At 38.5% G+C, this 19,898-nt stretch overlaps 1 protein-coding gene across 3 annotated transcripts; it reads right to left on the reverse strand.

Annotated features, from left to right (window-relative positions):
* Positions 1 to 11,042: 11,042 nt before the first annotated feature.
* LIG4 (DNA ligase 4) lies at positions 11,043 to 18,782 on the reverse strand. 3 transcript variants are annotated; one of them, XM_060128791.1, is made up of 2 exons: positions 18,671 to 18,782; positions 11,043 to 14,871 (listed from the first exon to the last, which is right to left on the reverse strand). In XM_060128791.1, the coding sequence occupies exon 2, from the start codon at positions 14,841 to 14,843 to the stop codon at positions 12,108 to 12,110; it is 2,736 nt and encodes a 911-aa protein (XP_059984774.1). In that variant the 5' UTR covers positions 14,844 to 14,871; positions 18,671 to 18,782; the 3' UTR covers positions 11,043 to 12,107. The 3 variants fall into 3 exon arrangements, with proteins under 3 accessions (XP_059984774.1, XP_059984776.1, XP_059984775.1); XM_060128793.1 differs by lacking the exon at positions 18,671 to 18,782 and adding an exon at positions 18,352 to 18,482; XM_060128792.1 differs by lacking the exon at positions 18,671 to 18,782 and adding an exon at positions 15,855 to 15,972.
* Positions 18,783 to 19,898: the final 1,116 nt, after the last annotated feature.

The following is a 19,898-nucleotide window of genomic DNA, read 5'->3' on the forward strand; positions in this document are numbered from 1 at the left end:
GAGATATGGGGATATATATATATACATATAGCTGATTCACTTTGTTATACAGCAGAAACTAACACACCATTGTAAAGCAATTATACTCCAATAAAGATGTTTAGAAAAAAAACCACAACAGCCTGGCCAGCCATATGACCAAGAAAAAAAAATGATGCAGGGAGTCTGGGGTAGGGCCAGAGGTCCTGCATTTCTAACAAGCTCCCAGGTCAGGCTGAAGGTCCTGGACCATGGACCACAATCTCAGCAGCCAGGACCTAGAGCACAATTCTTTCCAGCACTTCCGGGACAAGAATAACCTGTGCCTGTATGTTAAGGTATCTGATGGCCTCAGGCTTAATCCTAAGGGTATGAATATTTCTTAGTTATATTTGACTTAATACACTTAGCTATTATGTCGATTATTTTTTGCAGACAGTCATTCCCTGAAATTAATGTTAAATCTCTTCCTAAATTAATCCAACCTGCAATATTCTACTAATGCATAACAAACTCTCCCCAAACTCAGAGGCTTTAAACGACAGTAATCTCATTGTACCTCACAATTTTGTGCACCAGGAATTCAGGCAGGCATTGCCTGAACATTCAGTTAGTCTGGTCTCCAAGGTCCCAGCTGTCTTTATTTCCAAGTCTGGTGCCTTTAGAGCCATGGCTAGAAGGCTGAGCTCCTCTGCGCCCCTCTGCTGTCCCCCAGTTTCAGGACATCTCTAGATGGTCTGTTCAGCAGGGCGACTGGACATCTTACACGATGGTTCAGGCTTCAGGATCAAGGTGGAAAGTGGCAAGTCATGGCCTGTCAGGGCATCACTTCTACCGCGCTCTGTTAGTCAAGCATGACAGGCCAGTCCAGGCTCCAGGGAAGGAGCAATAGGCTTTCCTCTGGACAGGACGAGTGTCAAGGAACGTGCACCCATCTGGACTCTCCCGCAGCTGCCTAATCTCAGAGAACAGATGGACACCATGGAACCAGTGCACATCTGTGTGTTTGTGTTAAGTGGTAGGAAGAACTGGAATATTTATACTGGTTTTTTCCTCCTTATAATTGGTCATATATTCAAATTGAATTTCTTTGCATCTCTCTTCATTTCACTTGACTGTCATAAGATGGAACACATTTACGTTTGCAAATACATTTGTTAGTGTTGAGATATGTATCTCTCTCTTGGTCTCAATTTTCTTCTTGTTAAACTGGGTAAGAACTTATGTGACTGCTAAGCCTCCTTGGAACTCCATGATTCCAAGATAGTTAATCTCTTTTGTCATCTCGTGTAATATACTTATAGTAGTTTTTAAAAATATTTAATATATTTAATGTCTCAAAATTATACCAATCCAAACAAAAAAGTATGTACTTATATAATTATATATAATATTAATAATATATTATATATTATTATAAATATTATATATAATTACCTATCTATATAAATTATATGTATATGAAATATATATATAATTACCTATTTATATCCTAACTCTCTGCCTCATCTTTATTTCTGGCAAGTTCTTCAAGAGCTTCTGCATAATTTAAGTATTGCTTACTTAAAGATTTACCACTTTAATTATAGCATCCTCCCTCTTTGAAAATCCTTTAGATGTTTAGGGAAATCTTACAGCTCATTCAAGCCCATATAATTTATCTATATAACATAATTTTAAAGCTTAACTAAAACCTTCCTCAGTTCAAATTATGATTGACTGTTTTAAATCTTTCGACCTTTTTCTATTTCGTATTAAACATACTCTCGCAGCTATAATTTCCAAAAAAATGTTAGAGCATAAAAAAAAATTGCACCCATTTACTACAACCTCTAGCTCCCTCTAAAACTGAGTGATAGTGAATCTTTGGATAGACATTCAAACCTAGAAAAAGGAAGAAAAAGAAGGTTACATTATCATAAAAGTATCACAGAATTTTCTAGATGTTTCTTTAAAACTGCTGGTATGTAGTGACTTTTCTAGAGAATGAAAAAACATGTTTGTAACTCACGCCAGAAAAAGAAAAGGGCTGGGATTAAGGAGAACCAAACATCTGCAGATGCGTTAGGTTCAGGCAAAGAGCGAGATGCCTGATGAGAATACAATACAAAATAAGAGATGGAAGGTCAAGATGGAGAAGCCAAGGTGCAGAGGGAAAGGAGGCAGTACAGGGTCTGAAGATTCAAGGCTGATGCCAGCCAGGGGCCCGCAGGCGCCCTTCAGGAAATGCAAATGCTCAGGAAAAGCAGGGACTTGCAGTTGATGTGCCCAAACTATTGTCCATCCCATTTTAGATGTAAAATGGAAACACTTTAAAGATAATTCTTAAATATACATGGTTTTATCTCCACATTTAGAAAGTAGCTGTTATGGGCTGAATTGTGTCCCCCCCCCATGCCAATTCATACGTTGAAGCTACCTTAGAATGTGACTATCACTACTTAAAGAAGGGCCTTTAAGGAGGTGATTAAGTCCAACCGAGGCCCTAAGGGTGGGTCTAATCCAATCATACTGGCATTCTCATCTGGAGAGGATACACAGATAGGAAGGATACAGGCACCCAGGAAAGACCACCTGAGGACCTTGATTATCTATCTGGCTGAGGTAGTGTCTCCCAGGTGTCTCCACCATAACATTACACTTTTCCTTCTGTGTACACAGTAAGGAAACATTTCAACCACCCTGAACCTGTTTCTTACTGTTGTAAAATATGGACAAAACCCCCTCCCACTGTTTTGGAAGCAATTCTGTGAAATGATGTTTTCATTCTGCTGATGGACCCGAGCAGCATCTACTCTACACTTACCTTGAGCAGGACAGGGGAGCTGCCTGTGCACACAGATTTCACACACACACACACCCCTGCCCCCCAACCCACGCCGGGTCCAAAGCCAACAAGTGTCATCTGAAGCTCTCTCTTCCAGCCCATTCCCCATGAGCTGCAGCCCCCCAATTTCAGATTCCATCCCCTTTAACACCTCTCCTCGTTTTCTTAGTCAAAGAAATGTTGAGTCATAATAGTCATCACTTAATACAGTCTTCAATGGTACAAAAGTCTACCCTACTCTCCCCAGTAAATCTTGTGGCCACTTCTATTCAAAAGTCTGGAAAATAATACATAGCATTTTTTTTTTTATCATCCCTTGTTTTCCTCTTCCACTGGTATCAGTTCCATCAGTTACTCATCAGCAACCTTATGGAGTATTTACTTAGCACCTTTTGGACACTCTTACTGTTTTTCATTCTAACACTACTAAGATAAAAATACAAATTTAAGAGTATAATAGCACATAATATCTAATTAACTAATGACAGGAGTTTACTATATAAATTATAACTGAAAATTCCCCCCAAAATAGGGGTAAAAGATTAAATTTCCCTGAAAGAACTATTAAGACTACTACAGCTCTAGATAAAACAGAGTGCTTAAGTAACTTTTTTTTTTTTTTAGGCTAGAAATACAGTAAAAGTTCAGAGAAAAGGAAAGATTAGAGAAGGCTGTTGTGAATGAAAATCTCACCTGCTATATCAGTAAACAAAGTATGTTGCAGCCATTGGGTCACTGCAGCGGCCCCTATGGTGAGCCCTGAGGGGATTCGGGATGAGAAAACACGGGATACTAACCCCAGAGAGCTAAGGTGCATATGAAAGGAATGATTTCAATGAGCCCAGACTCTTGCATTTTCTCATACACAGAAAAGCACTGAATTCCTTTACTTGAGATGTCTGGTTTTCTTTAATTAACAGCAATCTTTTGATGTTCCGACTACCTGGTCCGTGTTGCAAAAACCCCTATATATCCTGGTTCCTTCCTTACCTCTTTGGAGCCGTCCCTCAGAACTATCTAGGAGGATGCCTCCCGGGCTTAAGTCCTCAGAAAGTCTGCTGAATAAAACATAATTTGCAACTTTTAGGCTGTGTTTTGGTGTATGGAGCAGGTCAGAGTAGGAGTGAGCCACATAAAACACGATGGGTGTTTCCAGGCAGAGAGGGGGGTCAAGGGTGCTCTAACATCTCTGTGAACATAAGGAAGGGTGTATATAATAGTGATACATAGATCTTTCCTGGTTTTTTACAGAAATGATTTATTATAGACTGATGGGCCACTGGGAAGCCTGTTGATTAGAACAAAGATTTCATGTTGAGAAATTGAAGCTTAATTTGAGCATTAAAGAGGAGGCTATGGTGAAGAGATGATGGAGATTATTGATAAATAGAGAATGAAGGTTCCAGTGAAGATTCTTTCTTCCATAGAATGACAGGAAATGGCATTCTGTGGTTTCTCAGTCCCAGGACATTATTTTTTCTAGTTGCCCTCTCCCTTCTAATTTTTATTTGTTGTCCTTAATAGGCACAATCTTCAAGCTAGATTTTTGATTAACACAGAAATGCTAAACTGTACTTGTCATTGAGCTCATAGTAGAAGTTCCTGAGAGAGGACTGAGGAAACCAAGAATCTATGACTCTGGTACAATGCATTTGATGTATGTTTCCAGCTTCATAATTTATACTTCCTATTATTTACACAAAGGACACCTGGTGAATTTTTACTTCTTATCTTACTTTATTCTGATATACTGTGCTACAAAATCAGTTCTTTGTTTAAAGAACGCAGAAAAATGTGTATGTAAGGCTCATTCTCATAATATTCTAGTAATTCTATTCTATTCAATTCTATTGTATTCAATTCTATTCTATTCTATAGTCTGGGCCCAGTCACTCTTTCCACATTAGCAGAAGGACTGGAGTGAGGGTCTGTGATACTACAGGCCCTATTTGGTATCAGCAACACCACCAATGAATTAGAACCAGATTATACCTAACAACGTACAATTAGAATAAAATATAACTCCTGCTTTCCCATTAGTAAAAAACTTGTGAAAGAATAAAGGAATCATTAGAAAGGAATCTGAAAAATTAAATCAGCCAAAATTTTAAAAAAAAAGGACATATCTTATGAATTCCACCAGGAGAGAAAAATAAGATTTCTGATTTCAGTGTTCAGTGTCTCATTTTTTTAAAGTTCATAACAATTTCATTTCCCTGGAACTTTTCCCTCAGTGCAAAAGTACTAAAAAATTTAGGAAAACACAAAGAAAGGGAAGTACTCATAATTTTTGCATTTACATATAACTGATGTTCATATTTTGATATATTATCCACAGGTTATATTTTTTTCTATGCAATTAAGTATTTTTAATTGCATACTGTTTATATCATTTTGTACACATTGCATGCTATGAAATCTTCCTCGATAATTTAATGTCTATCATATCATTATATGAAGTACTTCATTTTACTTACCCATTTAGATCGTTCCCCAATTTTTCTATTACCAATAGTATTGTGATAGGCATCCTTGCACATACGTCTCTCCATATATATGGAATTTCACACTGAAGAGTGATGTAACCAAGAATTAGATCATGAAAAATGTAACCTCCATTCTCACTACGTTCAAATAAATGAGTATGGTTAAAATTATGCATATCATGCCTACCTCTCCCATCAGGTATTGGATGGTAACTGATAATTAGCAACTGCTCCTACAGTGATCTCATTTACACTAATAACAAAATCAAATAAGGTTGAAACTTATTGTCCTGTTCAGTGAATCATGAGTCTGTCAGCTGCTCCTACCAAGGCTGGCGTTTGAGCCTGGCTGTTAACAGACTGTCTGAAAAAGTATTTTGCTGATTATCTTCTAATGAACTTATTCTTCGGAGACAATAGTATAAGAAATACATAACCAGATTTCTCTACTGAAAAAAGTGTAAGCTGATTTTACATGAGGATTTCCTACACAAAAGGAGAGACTCCTTCAATTAATAGGTTTACATTGAAGGAAAACCAGGAAACTCTGGGGAACAGCCATTTTGAGATACCTTTTGGAGGAGAAAACTGTATCTTCTCCAGGCATTTCCTCTGGTGATGTTGGCCAGAGAAAACAACACTGTTGAGTGGAGACTAAATCCATTTGGCGCCTACTGTGCCCTTTAATTTTCCATCTCATCATCTGAAATTACAAAGTATCCATTTTGAACAAGTCACATCTTATCTTTTTATCTGTATTTACAATACAAGGACCAATATCTAAGGGTGTTCATTGTCCGTGCAAAAAAACAAGGAAAGAAAACAGTGGGTCTCTGTTGTAATTAGACAAGTCTCTTAGAATTAGCACTTATTCTTGAAAAACAAACACAAAGTATAGTTTGAATTTAGCTTGGCTATCATGCCAAACATAAATGCCAGGTAAAATTAACCTTTATAAAAATGTGTCAAGAAAATAGTCAAGGCTTCTTCATCTAGGCTGTTTCAATGAAATAACATCCTTAACTCCAGTAATGTTTCTCCATGATTAAACTGGTATCATTTGTGTGCATTTTTTCAATAAATGAACAAATCAAAACTACAATGAGGTATCACCTCACACCAGTCAGAATGGCCATCATCAAAAAATCTACAAACAATAAATGCTGGAGAGGGTGTGGAGAAAAGGGAACCTTCTTGCACTGTTGGTGGGAATGTAAATTGATACAGCCACTATGGAGAACACTATGGAGGTTCCTTAAAAAACTAAAAATAGAACTACCATATGACCCAACAATCCCACTACTGGGCATATACCCTGAGAAAACGATAATTCAAAAAGAGTCATGTACCACAATGTTCGTTGCAGCACTATGTACAATAGCCAGGACATGGAAGCAACCTAAGTGTCCATTGACAGATGAATGGATAAAGAAGATGTGGCACATATATACAATGGAATATTGCTCAGCCATAAAAAGAAACGAAATTGAGTTATTTGTAGTGAGGTGGATGGACCTAGAGTCTGTCATACAGAGTGAAGGAAGTCAGAAAGAGAAAAACAAATATCGTATGCTAACACATATATATGGAATCTAAAATAAATAAGTAAATAAATAAATGGTTCTGAAGAACCTAGGGGCAGGACAGGAATAAAGACGCAGACATAGAGAATGGACCTGAGGATGTGGGGAGGGGGAAGGGTAAGCTGTGACAAAGCGAGAGAGAGGCATGGACATATATACACTACCAAACGTAAGGTAGATGGCTAGTGGGAAGCAGCCGCATAGCACAGGGAGATCAGCTTGGTGCTTTGTGACCACCTAGAGGGGTGGGATAGGGAGGATGGGAGGGAGGGAGATGCAAGAGGGAAGAGATATGGGGATATATGTATATGTATAGCTGATTCACTTTGTTATAAAGCGGAAACTAACACACCATTGTAAAGCAATTATACTCCAAGAAAGATGTTAAAAAAAAAAAGAATGGTAAAAGAATCTCCACCATGTCCTGCAGATTTCTTGTTTTATTCTGCTTAATGTATCTGAAAGATACTTCCCTACTGGTAAATACAGTAGGAAAGTATCTTTGTTTTTTTAAAAATAGTTTTATGTTATCATGGGCTGATATACCATCATTTATTTAACCAAACGTCTGTTACATTTAATTTAATCCCTCTCCTTCATTATAGTGTAGTTTTGCAGTAACTATGCTATGCTTATAAATGTATGGTTTTGTATGTGGGTAACAACTTCTGAAAGATAAATCCCTGAAAATTCATTAAGTTGGCTAGAGTATAAATACATTTAAAATTTTGATAGATGTTGCCATTTCCCCCTACAGAAAATCAGTATATACACAATATAAATATTTGCATCAAAAAAGCATGAGGATAACTTTTTTTTCTCACATTCTTATGAGCACAACTTATTATCAAAGTTTTGGTTTGTGATAGCAAAAAAAAATACAACTTTAGATTGTCTTTGTAATGGATGGGGAGGATATCTTTTTATGAGTTCAAAAGCCTTGTGTTTTCTTTGACGTATCTTTGTATCTTTTTATATTTTTGAACAGTTTTACATGTAGTTTTATTTTTATCTATTATCTAGTTGATAGCCTTTCTTATGGGAGCTCTTCATATAATAAAGAAAAAAGTCATTTTCCTGCTATTTTGGTACAAATATTTTTCCTGTGTCACCACCTTTGACTTATGGCAATCACTGTAGAGTATCTTTATCAATCATATAAATTAAATTTAGCAATCTTTTCTTCTCTGGCTTCTATTTTCATTTTTGTTTTCGATACTTAAAATACCCTTCTCCTAGATTTGTATTATTTGTGTGGTTTTGTTTTCTTACTTTTAAATATCTGCTTTATCTGAGATGTATTTAAGCAATAAGAGAGGGTTTGTTTTCTAGATGATTACACAGTTGTCTCCAAACTACTTATTAAATAATCCATGTTTCCCCTCATTGACATGAAACGTCACCTTTATTAAACACTGAAGTTCACATGTGTGTCCATCAGAATTTGGCAAAGCCAAATCTCACAGCTCAGAATTATTTACCCCAGTATGTCACTACAGATACTTCATCCAGATTGAAGCTGAGTTAAAGATACATTGTTACTTAAATCTAGAGGTTAGATTCTACCTCCTAACAGGAAAATGGTCACATTAGATAAAATCAAGAGCCATATTGAAATTTAAAGACATTTATACTGTCAAAGGATAAAATTATATTTATGGGACATGATTTACACTTCATACCTAGAGAAAAAAGCATACTGTATTATACTCAGTTTCTTGGTTTCTTCAGATTTTTGCAGTTCATTTTATTGTCTTCATTTTATCAGACCCAGCCCGAGTTACACAGTGACTCCCAGGCCAGAGAAAACCAGTTTATAAATATAAATAGTAGAATTTTTCTATAAATTAATTGTTTCTTTATAATAATTAAAATTGTATTATGGATTCTTGCTACTCCCCTCCCCCACCCCGCATACAGCGCTGTGAAATTGGAAGAAACTTACTCCTGTTTAGCAGACATATCCCAAAGCAAAACCTATAGTTTTCTTAGTCTTAATGAGCCAAGTTATATACAGTCACATCCCAGCCATTGAAAACTGGCTTAGGTCCTGATGCCCATCTTTCTCATTATAAATGTTCCAGCTTGTCAAAAATCACGCAGTGCCTCTTAGGCCTTTGAGGCTTGGCTGTGGTCATGAGCAAGGATCACAGCACGGTCTTCCAGAATGGTCATTAATAACACATAGCGTTTACATACGATTTTACATCTTCAAAGCACTTTGCAAACACTAATTAACCCACTTACGCTTTTAAAGGAAGAAGCGGGAATCAGCTTTCGTTTTATGAATGAAAAACTGGCTCGCAACAAAGCTGTGATTATGCACGGTCTTTTGGAGTTACTCATAAGTAATATAAGGTCTTCTTTCGTTACATTTCAGGTGACTCTGTCAGCCTCACCATTATTGACATTTTGGTCTGGATTGTAACTTGTGGGAGCTTTTCTGTTCGCAGTAGGATATCTAACGGCATACCTGGCCTCTGCCCACTCGATGCCAGTCACACCTCCCCCCCGCCCCCCCACCCCGTCTTGACAATCAAAAAGTCTCCAGATGTTGCCAAACCCCAGAAGGGCAAAAATCTTCCCCAGCTGTGAACCACTTCGTAGGAGAAAGGGCCAGAAAAAGTTTGGTAATGCCCATTACAGGGTTTTCCCTTACAAACACAGTTCTTTTCTCCAATTCACATTCTATTATTATCATGTATCACAGAACCTCTGCACGTATTATTTTTCCTTCTCACATTACGTACAAAAATAACTGATAAGATAGTGTTCTACACAGTCATAATATGTATGCACATGTGTGTGTGCGCACACACACACACACACAGGGTCCTTACAACCACCGGATAAACCAGTTACCACTATTACCCTATTTTATGCAAGAGGAAACTCAGATACATTTTCCTAAATGGGAAAAAATTTGAAAAAGAATAGATACATCCATGTGTTTAACTGAATCACTTTGCTGTACACCTGAAACTAACACAACATTGTTAACCCACAGTATTCCAACAGAAAATAAAAATTTAAAAAAAAAAGATCATGTTTGTTTGAGAAGTCAGGAATTCTACTATAAAACATCTTTAGATGAAATCATGTGATGTAAGATGACTTCAAAATAATTCAGAGGTCTATAAATATGAAAAAAGATTAATCATTGATAATTGTTGAGAATGGGTGATGTGCATGCAGGTTCATTATGCTATCCTCCTGGTTGCATTTAAAATTATTTCTATGATTAAAAAAATAAGTTACGGTTGGACACATTATGTTTGAGAGGCCCATGAGACTTCATGTGGAGATGTTATGTAAATGGTTAGATATGTGAACTAGAGTTAAGCAAAGAAATCGGGGCTAAAAAAAGTGGGTGTTATTAGCATATTTAAAACCACTGGGCAGGATGAGAACGCCTATGAATTGAAAGGAGAGAGAACAGGTCTAGTACTAAGAAACTGGACTCTCCAAGAAAAACCAGAAAGGCATCATTGCCAGAATTTTACAATGTGTCTCAAGTCACTGGAAAATACGTAACTATGAATCAGTAATTCCATTTCTACAAATGTAAACAACTGATTACAAAGCTCAGTAAAGAAGTGAGGGTGACTTAGTGACATAACCTAAAAGCCAGACAATAAGGGCCAGCTGGATACATTACAAACCAATCAATGGAATACTGTGCAGCAATTAAAAATGATGTAGATATAGTTTAGTGACCTGTAAATATTCTCACAATTTATTAGGTGAGAAAAGCTAGTCACAGAAAGCATTATAGCTTATTTTATATTTATTTGTTACACTGCAAATATGCATTTTGTGCTTTCCTTACCATCGGTAACCTAAAATAGATGTTATCTTTGGTGGTAAAATTATGTACTTTTCTTCTCACTACACATACCTGTATTTTGTAATTTTTCTCAATAGACATTATATAAAAATATACAAGTTTAAAAATTTTAATGAAGCTCATTCAGTAATATGAAATTCAAAGGACCTGAAATAGGAACTGACTTGAATCAAAAATTATATTAATATCATAATGTCTATTTGACTGAAATAACTATTATGAATTGTTTGAAAATAAAGATAAGAAATTATTTTAATAGTACATTAAATATTTTATTTAAATTAAGAAATATAACAAAATAACATACATTTGTTCCATGGGTTCGATAAAATTTTTAACTACTTACAAATAATCTACATACAGTTTCTCAGGTACCAAATTCCAAGTAGTTAACTGATGTCATAAAAACATATTTTTCAAAATGTACAGGCTGCGTTCCAAAATTTGGTATATTTTGGTATTTATATATTTGGTATATAAATCCAGACATAATATATATATATAAATACATACACATACTATACAAACTTTACATAACCTAAGGGTAAATAGAAGTCACTTTAAAAAGTCAAAGCAATGTACTTCTCTGTAAAGAAAGTTATAACACACATGCCATTCTGACACATTCAATGGGTTATACTTAAGAAAATCACTCTTTGTGGATACTATTTATACTGAAGTACAAATTCACATAAAAGTATTTTCTTTAAAACACGCTCTATTTTAGAAAAAAACATTAAGTGTGGGCCAAGTACTTTTAAAATTGCAAGAGATTTTAAAACTCAAACTGATCCAACTTTAAGTTTTTAGACCATTAAATCTCATTCAACTTCCCCTGATTTAGCTAATGACATCATTAACAAGGTATGTATTCATGAGCTTGACTTAACCTTAAAAAATAAATTTGTTCACATTTCACATTTAAAAGAGGAATTTTAGCCTTCAACTTAAAAAGACATATATTTACAAGTCCAATTGTAACAATTCTGATTTTTTTCTTGCAATGCTTTTATTAGACAAAAACTATTATTAAAATTTTTATTTGACTTCAGAAAATCCTGTTAGGTCACTGTTTTTAATGACTCTAAAAGCTTCTAAATCTATTTTATTAATATCTGAGTCAAAATTCTAGATTTCTATAAGGAGACTGTTAACATTAAACATTTTGTTTCATCTTGGTTATAAAAATAATCAAACACTACACTGTTAGAAAATTTTCCTTCTTGACATTGGGCCATTGGGTGTCTTTTCTATATCAAAAATTACGATTACTGTGTTTCTATATCTAATAATACTGTTTAAGCACAGATTTTAAGAGATTAAAATAAAATGTGGTTTAATGAGTCAGCCAGATCAGAGGCCTTCCCTCACTAGGAAAGCTAGCTTCAAAGCAAATATTGATTTTCCTCCTGTAATTCCCTCTTGTCTATTGATTCAGTTACCCAACGTTCTTGTAGGATTTTAAACTTTCTCTTAAGAGTTCTTCGAAAAGCTTTAAAGTCTGCAACCCGACTCTGATCCTCCCCAATGATGACATGAGACACTCCCTCAGCTAAGCATGAAACTACTTTTGCTCCATGAAATTGAAGCTCCAGGGCTGTGACAGCTAATCTTGCCCCCTCGATTTTAGTGCTTAAGTCATTAATAACAGTATACAAGTCCAAAAAAACGGTGTGGTGTCGAAACATGCTAAGAGGAGTGTTGTCCCAGGAATACCGGTGTTCCAAATCGGCAATCACAGGATCCATTTCCCCAGGAGTCTGTTCACCAGCATTTTTAATTCCCGAGAACACTTCCTTCAGTTGGTTCCAATCTGTATCGACAAAGTAACTATCCCCGTAGCAGTCGTATTCCCGAGCAAAGTGCTGTTTTGTTGACGGGCACATGTGAATCATGAAGCGAGGCTGCCATGGCACACAGCTTTTGGTCTCTAAACACTCTAACAGCCACTCAGGCTTGACAACATCGTGTTTATCAGAAGAGATGATGTTTTTCACTCGAATGTTCTCACACCCTGCGATCACACAGTATGTGTCTGGGCCTGGATTTTGGACTACGTAACCACCAAATTCTGCGATTCTGTTCTCCAGATCGGGCTTTGGATGGCTGTTGGTTCCACTCATGACACAAAACTCCACATCTTCAAATATATTAGAGACTTTGTTTACGTTAGAAAGGTTGGGTGCTTTGAGGTGCTCAATAATCCCAATAACTTTCTTCGTCTTTGGGGCAGCCTTCCGCTTTTTTTCTTGTGGTTCATCATCGTCACCCACATAAAGGTGTTTAGACGCAAGCTTTCCGGAGGCTTTCCCTCGGAGTTGTTCTAAGTCCTCCAGAGATGTACATTCGTGCCATTCTTTGTTTTCTCTTATGTTCTCAATTCGTGGGAAACGCAACGTGCAGCCAGTTTTATACATGCCACTGGGGACAATCTCTGTGGCCTTAACCTGAACGATGACCGAGTTCCAAGGCTCGATGTAGACCTCTGGCTTCTCTGTTCCACACAAAATGCAACTGGGTGGGGCTTTCTTATGAAAAGGCTTCCAGTGTTGGGCCAACTTCAAACCCAGGTCATACAGTTCTTTCATGGTGTAACCTGAGCCAACACGACAGAGAGTATGAAACACTGATGGTTTTTCACCAGGAGGGGGTTTCTCTGACACCGCACACAAAAAATGAGACATCATTCCACCCCGGGAACCTTTCCCCCAGTAGCCCCCCACGATTAAGATGTCCAGTTCATCCATCAGCCCGTTTACATACTCTGGTTTAATTTTCAACCATCCTTCACCTCTTTTATCTGGCTTGTAAATGGACAGAGGATGTTTTATCATGATCCCCTCTTCTCTTTTATCTATTGCTTCATTCAAAGCATCAATTACTTCTTTCTTAGTATGAGCTTGTGTTTTTTGCACTATTTCTATTCTACCTGGTATTGGTGTAAAAACACTATTAAGAATTTCATACCTCTTTCTCAGTGTCTCCTGTCCTAGCTTTTTATCATTAACCATCAATACATCAAAAACACAGTAACAAGTGTGCAGATCAGAATCTTCTACCATTCTTTTAATATCAAACTTACTCCCCTTTTGCATAAAAGTTTGTGTATCAGGGTTGTAGGCCATCATCTCACCATCGAGGATGCAGTTTTGAACATCTGTTTTGAATGCATTATGGATGAACGGTGTCAGGGAACCTTCCTGTGGGGAAGAGCCAAACTGATCCTCATAGTTATATCCATTGCGGGAGAAGTACCGATACACGTCCCCATCCTTGTGCATCTGCATACGCTCACCGTCTAGCTTGGTTTCGATGTAGAAACTCTGGTGTTTCATGTCCTTCTCAATTCGCTCGATATCTGCTATAGAGGCCAGCATGGGTTTAAATGCAGAGAATAAAGTGATAGAAATGTCGCTGAGTCCAACTGAAGGATCATGCAGTTGCCTACAGACCTTTTCCAGATCTGTGGTGACATTATGCAACTCAGCAGCATCATTATGAAAGACAGAAAACACAGTTTGCTGAGTAAAACCAAGCTTCAAGTCCTTTACAATCATCCGTATCAGCCACTTTTGTTCAAGTGCTGAACTCTGAGTTATAAGCTGAAGAAGACTCTTCTTTACTAGGTCCTTCCTTTGGGCAGAATTATTGTTGGCAATGGAGTCTAAAAGGTCATTTACTTGCTGTATGGTTAAACTTCCCTTCTGTAAACATCTGGGTTTCAACACAAAGTATGCAATCATCGCAAAGTCTCCAGCATCTCCACGAGTTCCAGTAGGTGTTCTGTAGTTTAGAAGTTTGAGGGCATCTTTTCCTCCTCGAGGTAAGTTAAGCAACTCAATATAAAGCTTAGCAAGCATCGTTTCTTTGATGCCATAGGCCATTCTCTCTCTTTCCAGCTGAGGAAGAATAAGTCTCATGGCTGGATAAAAAGAATCTGTGACATCTTTTTGGTTCTTATGAAGGGCATCATGAAACTTTCTCCAAGAATCTAAAAATTCTTTGAAGTGTCTGATTTTTTCTGCACGTCCTTTACTTCTCTGTATTCGTTCTAAAGTTGAACATAAATCTGCAAAAGGAACGTGAGATGCAACAGTCTGTGAAGTTTGCGAGGCAGCCATGGAAGCGACGGCGAATCTTCTGGTTTATCTGATAAAGCAAAAAGAGAATAACTGTGAAGGATAAAATTCAACTAAATTTTAATGTAAAGACCTTACAGAAAGTGCCTGCTTCATAATAAATGTTTAATAATGTGTGTTAAATGAAAACAGACCAATGTTACAAACGATGTCTCTTTTCAACCTCTACATTGAATGATAATCAACTATTTTGTTTCAAACCCATTTCACTTCTGGGCTCCTGAGGTCTTTTCTTATATTTCTCCTCTTTTTCTTTCAGACCACCACCACACAGCACCAGAAACAAATTTTTTTTTTCAATTTACAAACAATTTTCCCCATTTTATTGTTTTATTTTTTATTGAAGTATAGTTGATTTACAATATTGTGTTAATTTCTGCTGCAAAGTGATTCAGTTATACATATGTATACATTCTTTTTTATATTCTTTTCCATTACGGTTGATTACAGGATAGAGAAGATAGTTCTCTGTGCTATACAGTAGGACCTTGTTGTTTACCCATTGTATGTAAAAAAAAAAACTTCCTAAAATCATGCTTTTAACAAAGCGCTAGCTCACTGAATTGGAATTTGGCTGAACTGCACTTCTACGTAGATAGGGTCCTTTCCCCCAAATAAGTACCCTCTTCTTCCAGACAAAGCCTATGACTATGTTTACTGTCACTTCTTCACTGCTATGACAAATCACTCTAGCATTCAAAACCCAAATCAAAACATCCTCCCCATGAAATTCTCACTTTACCTATCTCTTTTCTTTTTTTTTTTGTGGTACGCAGGCCTCTCACTGTTGTGGCCTCTCCTGTTGCGGAGCACAGGCTCCAGACGCGCAGGCTCAGCGGCCATGGCTCACGGGCCCAGCCGCTCCACGGCATGTGGGATCTTCCCGGACCGGGGCACGAACCCGTGTCCCCTGCATCGGCAGGTGGACTCTCAACCACTGTGCCACCGGGGAAGCCCCCGCGTTACCTATCTCTTATTATCATAGTTACTTACAGTTTTATAAATTTAAATTCATTAGTGTACTTTTTTGGCCGATAATCCCATGCCAGTAATCCCCAAACCACTTGCTGACTATGTATGGGACATGCATTGTGCTATGGGCAAATACAGTATGTTTCTGCCTCAGGAGTACATTTTGCAATGAAAAAGAGATGTAATGGGAACAACTATAAAATGATAAGGGCTTTAACAAAAATATAGCAAAAGTAAAATGTCATGAGACAGAGCTTTTCACTGAAATATCTCTGGAAAGTCAAAGAGGAAATAATGGAGGCCTTATTCTAGACCCTGGACTAGGGTCTAGAATATTTGCTAAAGTGGTCACCACAAGCATAAAATTTCTTTGAAGTTTTAAATAATCATGCAAGTTCTATTAGAATCTATAAGATATCAGAACTAATATGGTTTAAATGGAACACTAAAATATACTAACTTTTCCAAAAAAAGATTCAAGTAAGATGTGTACTCTAGGAATTTAAGCCATGTTTTATCTTGTGGTTTCAGATACCTCCTGGCATATCCCCATGTAGCCCAGAGGGCAGGAAGTCAGAGCAGCTTCTGGGGAGTGGGGAGGTCTCTTGTGGTGCAGAGTCCATGAAATTCCCGGCCCAGCAAACAAAAGAGAATCACACAGTATTATCAGCACGAGGCTACACTATCTAGCAGGAGAAATCACATGGTTAACTACAACACCACGTTAACTAAACTGTCAGTCTCTGGAGGTTAGAAATCATGTTGTAATCTGTGCCACTAGCTCCTGGCGCATAGTAGGTTGGTTTGTTGAATGAATTACTGAAACCTACAGTTGAGTTCCTGGAAAAGCACACCAGGGAAGGCCAGGAGCTGATCACACACACACACACACACACACACACACACACACACAAGAGCGATGGGGTAGTTTGGTTAAAAACACCCAGCAGCTATGACTACTCTGGGGAAGGTTAACAAAATCCATTTGGGGGCCTATGGGGCAAAAAACCTCACCTCTCAGTCTAATTGCTGACAAAGGAAATCCAATGTCTACAGAGTCCATTAGGCCGAGATAAACCCAGGAGATACCACAATCCTGAGTCTTTTATCTCTGAATACAGGAACTGCTTCCCCTTGCTGCGTCTCATTTGAATAACTGACTGCACCACCTGGTTAGGTCTGTTCACTCTCTCATCTCTCAAAACATGCTCCCTCAACCTATATTACAGTATATAATTACAGTATTACAGTGTATTACAGTATATACTGTATACTGTATACCTATATTACAGTATACAGTATACAGTATATATATTACAGTATATTCCACCTATATTACAGTATATAATGCCCTGCTTACAATTCATATATAATATATACCAAACGAAGTACGTTAAGAAATACTTCTTCGAATGTTCAAGATTGGTATAGGGTTTCTGATTTATCTGTAGATTCTATTACAGTCTCAAAGTCCAAATTTCCCTGAACAAGTCTCAGGCAAAGGCTCAAATTACTTTATACTAATGTTGAAATCCACGTAATGATGTAAATATATATGCATCGTAAAACTGCTCCATAGATAACAAGGATTCCAAAATTAGTATAAAATGAATAGACTTCAAATATTTTTACTTATTAAAATAGTACAAACGAGTCGAATATTACCATTTCCACTGCTTTTTACATACTCTTCTCATTTTATTTTCTGGATTCTGAGGACTCTGGCTGATGCTTTTGAATTGTGAAAAAGCAATACAAAAAAGTCTGTGGTGAGGGCTCAGGCTCTGGAGTCCAATAATCTGAGTTTAAATGTGGAGTCTAACACTTCATAGCTGTGTGATATGGGGCAGCTATTTAATTTCTCTAAGTTTCAGTTTCCTTAAGTGTTAAGTGGGGTTGATAACTATGTAGAAATTAGGATGATCCCTGACAACTCACATAAGATGCTTAACACAGTACCTGGCATTTAATAAGCCCCTGATCGATTTTAGTACTATAATGCTTGTGGACCCAAAAGACACTGAACACATGAATATTACAAAATACTAAGCCGGTAAGAAGAGAGGGGGACGATTCATTTTGACAAGGGTAAGCAAAGCTTTCAAGAGAATATATACAAATAATTGGTACAATAATGACTCATCATCTATTCAGCTGCTGTCTCTATACAAGACACACTAGCAAGGTTTTATTCGGTGAATATGGGAGATGATTCAATGCTCTTCTACTGGAGAGAAAGGAATGGCACAGGTGAAGTTTCCTCCGTGCAACCCTCGACAAGACAGAAGGGTTGACAGGAGCCCACCTTCCACAGCACTTTGTGATATTCTGGGAGAACCTCAGGAGAAAGAAATTAGTGGTGAGAAAAAGCCAGAAAGCTGTGGGAGGCAGGAAGTTAGTGAAAGACAAGGTGTAAGAAGAGAAACAAGCTTACTCCCTCTCCGCAAAATCAATGGACAGTCCACACTACCCTCATCAGCGGATGCCGGGGGAGCCCTGGCCCTGGGCAAACCGTTACCTCTGAGTCCAGGGGTCTCCAGCTGGCGGGGCGGGCGCCGGAATCAGGCCATTCAAGCAGCCAACACGGCTCCTGAGCGTCAAAGGCGGGGGACACTACAGGCCCCTCGCCCCACGTCCCAGGAGGGGGGGTCCAGAGCAAGAGCCCGAACCGGGGACCGGGCTTCTAACGCGGCGGGTCGCCAGGGTGTCGGTGCCCTCACCCGGGGACCCGATGAGGATGAACCGAAGGACGAAGAAGAAACCTGAACTCTTAAGACTGTAGCATTTCCTGGACTAAGAAGACGCTACACGGCCCCCTCCTGTTCGGCCACACCTACCCAGCCTCCGCCTGCCCAGACTCCACCTCTGGATCCTCCGTGGAATCCGAGGCCCCTCCCGGGCCGTCACACAAACCGCCAACCGGGCCTGAAGCTGCTGCCGCCGCCGCCGCCAAACCGGAAGCGGGAGCACCGAGGGCCGGTTCCGCCAGCTGCTCCCTGCGCAGGCGCAATCGCTTCCTGCGGACGGAGCGGCCCTGACTTCACGCTGCCGTTGTACGCGAGCGCCGTCGCCACCTGCGGGCCCAGAGGCTGTGACGTCAGGGAGATGATGTGCGCAGGCGCCGTACCTTTCTGGAGGCACTGGGAGGACCGCCCACCTTGCTGGGCTGCAGAGGCCCAGAGGGAACCGGGGTTACAGTGTGGTTACCAACACATCTCCGGTTGGCCTCAGCAGCAGGTGCTCTTTGAAGTTGGCCCACGAGAGTGGATTTCGTCGCTGAGGGAGACCCCCAAATACTTTGTCCACTGGTTCCTTACTGGGACTTTGAGCCTGAGCCTCTCTGCTTAGGCTACTCTTAGCAAGTGACACCCTCTCAGAGTTCTGCTCCCTATGTGTAAAGAGTGGTACCATCACTCATTTCCGTGGTTGTGAAAGCACCCAGGGGAGAGGAGGGCATCTTCCCTCCCAAATCGTCTGCTGTTTCATTTAGGTGGAAAAATATGCTTCTGCAAAATTGTCTAAGGCAGTTCTTTCCTATTTGTTTTTCATGATGGTGCAACTGTGATGTCAGCTCTTGTCTCCTAACACAGAAATAATACATAATTCACAATAATACATAATTCATAATACAAACAGTTGCATACTCAGAAATCAACAATGGACTCCTAATTTCTATTCAAGGATTCAAAATAAAACTGTTCCACAAATCTCTCCTGAGCACCTACTATGATATTGTAAATTGTGCTACATACAGAGGATTGAGAAATGAAAACAACCCGAATCCTTTTGTGTGGCTTTCCAGGAGCTGTGGCTTTCTACCAGTATCTTGCTATGGCTTGTCCTCTTCCACCATGGAGAATTGAGAAATTATTCATAAACTGTAGGAAGAGACAACTTTTAGAATTACTTCATTTTAGCATAAAATATTATTGCTTTAAAATGAAAGTGAAATTTTGCTACAACAGGCTCTGAGAATACATTTTGGAGCTTTTAAGTGCCCTTAGGAGTTGTCTAATGTACAAAAGCCTCTTTTTACAAACTGACACACATTTAATCCACAGTACT

Source organism: Lagenorhynchus albirostris, chromosome 18 (assembly GCF_949774975.1).
Source record: "Lagenorhynchus albirostris chromosome 18, mLagAlb1.1, whole genome shotgun sequence".
Lineage (NCBI taxonomy): Eukaryota > Metazoa > Chordata > Mammalia > Artiodactyla > Delphinidae > Lagenorhynchus > Lagenorhynchus albirostris.